The sequence below is a fragment of the Trachurus trachurus genome (genome assembly GCF_905171665.1).
Source record: "Trachurus trachurus genome assembly, chromosome: 8".
Classification (NCBI taxonomy): Eukaryota; Metazoa; Chordata; class Actinopteri; order Carangiformes; family Carangidae; genus Trachurus; species Trachurus trachurus.
Window position 1 is genome coordinate 3,526,874 of NC_139905.1, and position 7,886 is coordinate 3,534,759.

The 7,886-nt window shown below is 41.8% G+C and overlaps 1 protein-coding gene across 1 annotated transcript; it reads right to left on the minus strand.

Moving 5' to 3' along the window:
• Positions 1 to 2,551: 2,551 nt before the first annotated feature.
• cdipt (CDP-diacylglycerol--inositol 3-phosphatidyltransferase (phosphatidylinositol synthase)) lies at positions 2,552 to 7,211 on the minus strand. Its single transcript, XM_083977070.1, has 6 exons — positions 7,074 to 7,211; positions 5,571 to 5,705; positions 4,730 to 4,883; positions 3,878 to 3,959; positions 3,677 to 3,758; positions 2,552 to 2,886 (listed from the first exon to the last, which is right to left on the minus strand). Exons 1-6 carry the CDS (start codon positions 7,114 to 7,116, stop codon positions 2,744 to 2,746), a joined length of 639 nt encoding a protein of 212 aa, XP_083833196.1. The 5' UTR covers positions 7,117 to 7,211; the 3' UTR covers positions 2,552 to 2,743.
• Between the last annotated feature and the right edge of the window lie 675 nt (positions 7,212 to 7,886).

The following is a 7,886-nucleotide window of genomic DNA, read 5'->3' on the forward strand; positions in this document are numbered from 1 at the left end:
AAAACCACAAATAAAGAACGACGAGCGGCGGCTCTGGAGGAACATTTCAGATATTTAAGCTGCTGAACAAAAACTAAAGATGGGAGCCGATTGGACAAAACAACTCGAGTCAAGATTTTCCTTTAGTGTCCTCCTTGAGGAAATATTTAAGGCTTTAATCTTTAGTTTATACTTAAGGAATCAATTAAACTCAGATTAACAAGTGCGTTAAGTTGGAGGTTTCTCTGACGTTCCCAGTCTGGTCCCCGTGATGAAGTTGTGCATAAATCTGTGTTTTCTGCAGCTGCAGTGATTTGAGCCTTCAGGGCCACCGTAGGAAGTCACTCGTCTCCATGGAAACAGCAGAACTGAACTTTTTGAGGGAAAAAGTTAAACTTGAGGTGTTTTGTGCGACCGATCGGCGTCAAAAACATTTTCAAATGTTGATTATCGTTTATTTATTCATTTATTTATGCATGATTTGTTCTTTGGTCCATGAAACTAAAAAAAAAAGAAAAAGTTTCATAACTCGACGTCGTCTGATCTCGTTCTGTTTTTAGAGGAAACAACAAACTCTGAAACGTCTCAACATGAAAAACCAGACGTTTGTTTGTCTCCATATTCCTTTTTGACATTTTCTTTCTGCAGGGTTTGGACCAACGGCTTATAAACGATAATATATATATATATTATATGATAAATAACTCGTCTATAAAACACAAATCAAAGACTAATTGTAGGAAGCAGAAGCAGCTGTCGATGGAAACCAGTGTCAACTCTAAATATTGATCAGTGATATTCGACCAAACTCTGATAGTGATTTCTGATTATTTGTGATATTTAGATTCTCAAAGCGCCGCGTGAAGGAGTTTGTTTCTCTGAGAAGACGATAAGTTTAAAGACTTTTAAAGGGATAGTTCAACATTTTGGCAAATTGGCCCATTGCCATAATCCCTATAGTCGTAGCAGTAGGTTCGTTACCTTTAATTGTCGGTGCAAGCTGTTTTTAGAACGGCGGAGCAGAGCCGTGAGCTGCTCAGAGCTACGCTACGGAGGCTCATTATGGGATTTCTTGGTTTCCCTCATCAAACTCATCAAATACACAATCCAACAACTCCACAACGCTCTGGTGGACAAGTTGTGAGCTGCACATTCACCACGCTATGAGATAATAACACAACGTTACCACACAGAGTTGTTGTAGAGGTAAATACAGAGACTTCTTGATGAAAAACTGTCCCTGTAGGCAACGCGCATCAGCGGTTTTTCATGAATTTCCCTCTAAAACATGATGGAGGGAAACCAAGAAATCCCATAATGAGCCTCCGTAGCGTAGCTCTGAGCAGCTCACGGCTCTGCTCCGCCGTTCTAAAAATAGCTTGCACCGACAATTATAAAGGTAACGAACCTACTGCTATGACTATAGGGATTATGGCAATGGGGTCAATTTGACAAAATGTTGAACTATCCCTTTAAGAAGTGCAACATCTGGAAAGAAAAGCGTCCTCATACACTATAAAAAGAAACAAAGTTATAACAACGTCATTAAACGCGGTGACAGACGCTGCTGGACGGAGCTGCTGCTGCTGCTGCTGCTGCTGCTGCTGCTGCTGCTGCTTGTGGTTATCGACATGAAGCCCGATCAATAATCTATAAAAACCAGGAACGGAAAAACTGATGTAAACAAACTGCAGCTGCGTTTTTTATTTTATTTCCACTATTGATCCGATCGATCAGTCGATCAGTTCGACTTCAAGAGAAACAAACCCGGCGATGATGTCACAGGAATCTGTACACGACACGTCGTCACATTTGGTCATAGACAAAACTAGAGCACTGGAAAAGAGAGTAACGACACCACCATTGACTCCCGTGGTTAAAGCCTCATGCGCCCCTAGTGGCAGGATATGGGTATTGCAAAAGTGCCCAGAAAACCCATTCACTCCAATGTATGTGTGTTGCCCACTTGCTTCTAAATTGATGAAAACGGCCGTGTTTTTGTTTTTAGGTGTCTTGGTCATATCAAATTATACTTATAATTTGTTTATTATAAAATGTAGATTGAAACATTAAAGGTACAGTATGTAAGAAATCTATAGCAACTGGCCGTAAAATCCTCCTAATATGTCACAGAGACTCAGGAATAATGTTCATATAACATGATGAACTCACCAACAACAATTGTACAGCCAGACTATTCGCATTAAAAATCTTTTTTTGCAGACTGCAAATCATGTTTATGTTTTGAATTTACGTGTTTACATGTTGCGCCACCTAGCGCTCTCTCCCAGTCACGGCAGCGTCAGTGGCATTTCAGCCTCAGTCTGCTTCCACTGAGCTGCCGCTACGACTGGGAGAAAAAATGAGATCACTGTGTTTTGAATTTGACTGCAGTAACCGTTTTTGGCCACATTCTTACATATTGCACCTTTAATGTAGACAACTGTTGTTTTTTTTACTGGCCTATGTGTTAATATTTATCTGTAAAGGATCCTCAATGATGCTATTAACGTGGATGATCTATAAATGTCCTTAAATTATTGAAAACACCACACTGCTCATTCACCAACAATGCAGAGATGTCAGTTCTTGGGCGCTTTTGCAAAACCCATATTCCTCCACCAGGAGGCGCTGCCATTGGACCAATGCTGTCCTCACTCTCTTATTTCAGTGCTCTAGACAAAACAAAAAACAAACAGACGCCTCTTGCTCCTTTCAGAGGACGTGAATAAATAAAAACCGTAGTTGTAGTTGTTGTTGCTCCTCACTGCCGCTTGGCGCTCCGCTGGCGCTCGGCGGCGTCCATGGCGGCCATGTTCTGGGCGGCGGTGACGAGGTGCAGGAGGCTGATGCCCGACTTCAGGAAGCTGATGGTTCCACACAAACCCTGCAGCCAGTAGAGCCACGCTACACACACACACACACACACACAGAGAGAAAGACACACACACACACACACACACACACACACACACACACACAGTTTAATTAATGTCTAAAACTTTTCCTGTGTCTGATGCTGCGTTCATGCGTGATCAGAATAATGGGAAAAATGAGTTTCTGATGGGTCGAGTAGAGGAACGGTTGTTACTGAGGAGGAGAAGGTGGAGGAAGAGGAGGAGGAGGAAGAAGAAAATGATTAGAAAGGAAAGGAGAAGGAGAAAGAGAAAGAGGAAGATGAGAAAAAGGAGGAGGAGAAGGAGGAGAGAGAGAGGAGGAAGAAGAGGAGAAAGAAGAGAAGAAAGAGGAAGAAGAGGAGGAGGAGAAAAAGGAGGAGAGATAGGAGAAAGAGGATGAGTTGGAGGAGAAAGGAAGAAGAGGAGAAAGAGGAGGAGAGATAGGAGATAGAGGAGGAGTTGGACGAGAAAAGAGGATGAGGAAGAAGAGGAGAAAGAAGAGAAGAAAGAGGAACAAGAGGATGAGGAGAAGGAGTAGAGAGAGGAGAAAGGAGGAGGGGGAAGAAGAGGAGGAGGAGAAGAAAGAGCAGGAAGAGGAGGTGAGAGGTGGAGGAGAAGGAGCAGGAGGAAGAGGAAGAAGAGAGAGGAGAAAGGAGGAGGAGGAGGAGAAAGGAAGAGGAGCAGGAGTAGAGAGAGGAGAAAGGATGAAGAAGAGGAGGAGGTGGAGGAGAAAGAGGAAGAGGAGGAGGAGGAGGAGGAGGAGGAGGAGGAGGAGGATGATGAAGAGCATCATGTCTCACCAGCCGGCTCGGCGACGTGGTGCAGGACGTAGAGGAGACAGTAGAAGAGCTCGTTTCCAGCGCACATGACGAACAGAACGGGCTGAGGAGAGAGAGAGAGAGAGAGAGAGAGAGGGTCAGGGTGTGTGTGTGTGTGTGTGTGTGTGTGTGTGTGTGTGTGTGTGTGTGTGTCTCTGTGTGTGTGTGTGTGTGTGTGTGTACCTTGGAGGTGTAGTAGATGCGGAGAACAGGGTTTCCAGAGAGGTCGATGGTCTTGTGGCTGGACGAACCCTTCACCGTGGAGCTGAGCAGGAAACAGCAGCTCAGTCACATTTACACTTACATCTCTATTAATAATGAGTTAATTCATCCTAAAGGTTCCTAAATACCTTCACTTTCCCCCCCAAAAAAATTATATTATCATATTTGACTATATTTGATTTTACACATTCATAGTGTTGTAAAATGATCAAATATAATGTCTAGGGCTGCAACTAACGATTATTTTCATTATCGATTAATCAGTCGATTAATCAATTAGTTGTTTGGTCAATAAAATGTTAAAAAATGTTGAAAAACATCAACCAGTGTTTCTCAAACCACCAGACGACGTCTTCTAATGTTTTGTTTTGTCCACAAACCAAAGAGAGACTCAGTTTATTGTCTCAAAGGAACAAAGAACCAGAAATATTCACATTTAAGAAGCTGGAATCAGAGAATTTGGACTACTCAAACTTAGATTATCAAAATAGTCGACGATTAATTTAATAATCGATTATTGTTTGATTAATCGATTAATTGTTGCAGCTCTAGTAATAATCGTGATAATTTCTCTGACGATAATCGTACCAAGGAAATCTATAATTGTGACATCCTTAATACACATATTTATTAAATACATTTTATATACACATTAAATCACATATAAAAAAGGCCTTGAGTTCTAGAGTCTGGGGGTGAAAAAGGAAAACAGACGGAGGAGGAAAGAGACTCCAGAGGAGGAATCAAAACAGACTCAACACAAACTAGAGGAGGAAGAAGCATCACCTCCTCTTCCTCCTCCCCCCCCCTCACCTGTGCAGGTGCAGCCAGTGGCTGGCCACGTCCAGACTCATGCTGAGCTGGAACAGGAAGGTGTAGGTCGGGTAGAGCAGCGACAGGTTCACCAGCAGACACATGGTGGCGCAGCGGTCCGTCAGCATGTCCAACATGGCGCCGAACTTGGTGGCTGACGGGAAACAGCACAGACAGACGGGTCATGTGATCTGTCTCTAAACATTTAAACTCTTATCTTCACTTTCTGTTTTCAGTTTTTCAATTATTTCATCTTCAGTCTCGTGTGTGTGCATCTCATCTTTATTGTTTTTATTTATTTTGTATAAAACAGGACGAAAACATTTCCTGTGTCTGATGCTGCGTTCACGGGCATCAGAATAATCAGAAAAATTAGTTTCTGATGGGTTGAACTGAGAGGAGGGGGAAATAGAGAGAGAGAGGAGGAGGAGAAGAAGGAAGAAAAGAAGGAGGAGGAGAGGAGGAGAAAGAAAAGGAGGAGGAGGAGAAGAAGGAACAAAAGAAGGAGGAGGAGAGGAGGAGAAAGAAAAGGAGGAGGAGGAGAAGAAGGAACAAAAGAAGGAGGAGGAGAGGAGGAGAAAACACTGAGAGAGAGGAGGAGAAGGAGGAGAAGAAGGAAGAAAAGAAGGAGGACAACAAGGAGGAGGTAGAGGAAGAAAGGGATGTAGAGGAGGAGGAGGAAGAAAAGAAGGAGGAGGAGGAGGAGGAGGTAGAAAAGAAGGAGGAGGAGGAAGAAGAGGGTGAGAGGGAGTGGTTGTTCTGTGAAGTGTTTTATGTTACATTGTATTAACAGACTGAGTGAGTTATCGATTGATTGGTTGATTGATCGGTCGGTTCATACACTGGTTGAGTGCGCGGGCGGCGTGGCCGTCGAAGGCGTCCAACAGGCCACTGAGCAGGTAGCAGAAGACGGCCGGCCACGGGCAGCAGGGCATCAGGTAGAAGGAGACCAGCGCCAGCACCACACGGGCGTAACCTAGGCAACGGAGGAGAAAACCATTCATTTAGACACTAAACTCTTTATCATTTATTCTGTTTTACTCGTCTTTAAAAAGGCAAAACAGTCCAGCAGCGAACAACTGTTTTCCCAAAACCAATTAATTCTTAAAGCAGATATCAGCTTCACGGCCGTTTCGGCTAATGCTGCGTTCAAGGCAGGCTTTTGAAACCGTAAGTTACAGCTTCAAGTCACAACTACGACTTGGTAGCGTTCCAGGTAACCCGTAGCTCGTGTTTTTACCATCCTGTTGTCTGTGAAAGTTCCCTATAACGGCCACTCGTAACTTCCGACCCGTGAACTCGTACCAGATCGAACTGGTATGACTTCACAGGAAGGAAAAACACAAAGTACGAGTTTCTTTGAACGCACCATGAGTTAGCAGCCCCCGCCCTTGTCAGGCATCAATTGGTCCTCGTGCTACGTCACCACATTCACGCGCATCCCTTGGCTGCACACACAGCCCTTCATGCCGTTCTCTCTCCTCATTGGATAACACTTGTATCCCACAAGGAAAATTTTCTCCTCGGGTTACAGCAGAGCAGAGTGACGGAGAGACTCGTGTTTAGGCTGAAATACTTCATGTAAGTGATTGCTGACGGAAAATAGGACTATTTAGGACTTATATTAACAAAAACATTCCACTGATATCTGCTTTAATTAACAGATTTGTTATTTTATTATTCATTATTATGTCTCTATGTTTGTCTTATTCTTAAGTTTTATTTTTATTTTTATGTAAAGCACTCTGATCATCATTTTAGATGCTGTAAACTTTCATTTTTTGGTTTCATTTGATATCATAATGTCACATATCAAGTTTGACAGGTTGGATTGAAACAAGAATATTATATAATTTGTCTAAAAAGTCAGTTACACAATTGTATATTCCCAATTATGAGATATAATTATATATCTGGTGTTTTGATTTTATATTGGAAAAGAAAAAGAAGCAGAGCCCAAATGAAATGAAAACTGTGAATTTTCTGGTTATGTTCAAAGGTTTTCACTTTACAATGTGTGAAAAAAAAACAAAAAACAAAATACATTATATGATTAATAATCAGCTCATAGACAGAAAGTGTTTCCTGACAACAAATCACAACTCTAGTGTCCAACATTTCACCACAAACGGAGCAATAACTAGAGAAAAGTTTAAAAAATATTTGACGCCACTTGAATGAATATTTATCTTTAATAAATCTGGTTTATTCGTCTTTTTTAATCGTTACTTTATTTTGACAGGATCAACTGTAACAGTACGAGGCTAAGTGCTAAGCTAACTAGCTACATGGTGTCAGAGGGAGACGGTTACAAACGAAACAAAACAATATTTCAACAACTCACCGATTAAATTGGGGACAAATAAGAAAATATTCTCCTGCGCCATCTCGGATTTCTGTCGGCGGGTTTTTTTCTGCGTTTATTCACTCGAGTTTCACACAGAAACTGTCACAAAAATAAAAAAAAATCGACAGTTGAGTTGGTTCGAGCGACAACTTCCGGTCTGGAAACTCACAGCACGACTTCCGGTGGATTCCTTTTCAGAATAAAAGCGCTAACGGTTTGAGAACTTTCAATTTTTAACAGAAATCGTCTAATTTTTTTCTATTTGGTGAATAATAATACACAGGATGATTGCGAGGATAATAAATAATAAAATTAAACTTATACTCAGTGAACATAAGGTGCAAATGACTGCTTCGGCACCGAATGCTGTGCTTTTATTTTATAAACAAGCTCTTCTTCCTGTTTCCCCGAACCGTGCCAGAGAATTTCTCCGTGCTGCGTGCTGTGCGTGCCGCGCTTGACGTCATCCCGCTGAGCGGTGACGCGTGATGACGCAGCTCCACTCCCCTTTAATCGTTCCCCCAGAAACAGAAACAGGCCGCCGAGTTATTTTTAGTTCCTGGTGTTTTCACCCAAAGTCACGAGGACACGGTGAGAATAATCACCGGAAGTCAATTAATATTTATCAATTCGAGATTAAATAATGATAATAAATAATCAGATTATATCAATTACTTTGATTTGAATCCATATGTATGATTATTGATGTATTAATGGTCAATTTCATGTATAAAACCTGAATCACACATAAATTATATGTTGGAAAAAGCAAATGTTTGTTAAATAGTCTTGGTAGCGTGACTTTAAATT

Excerpts from the sequence above, each read along its gene's own strand:
- cdipt (XM_083977070.1), bottom strand. The coding sequence starts at position 7,116 with ATGGCGCAGGAGAATATTTTCTTATTTGTCCCCAATTTAATCG. Across the intron at positions 3,759-3,877 it reads GCATCTACTACACCTCCAAG|CCCGTTCTGTTCGTCATGTG; the intron begins GTACACACACAC and ends CTCTCTCCTCAG. Across the intron at positions 2,887-3,676 it reads CCACGTCGCCGAGCCGGCTG|CGTGGCTCTACTGGCTGCAG; the intron begins GTGAGACATGAT and ends GTGTGTGTGTAG.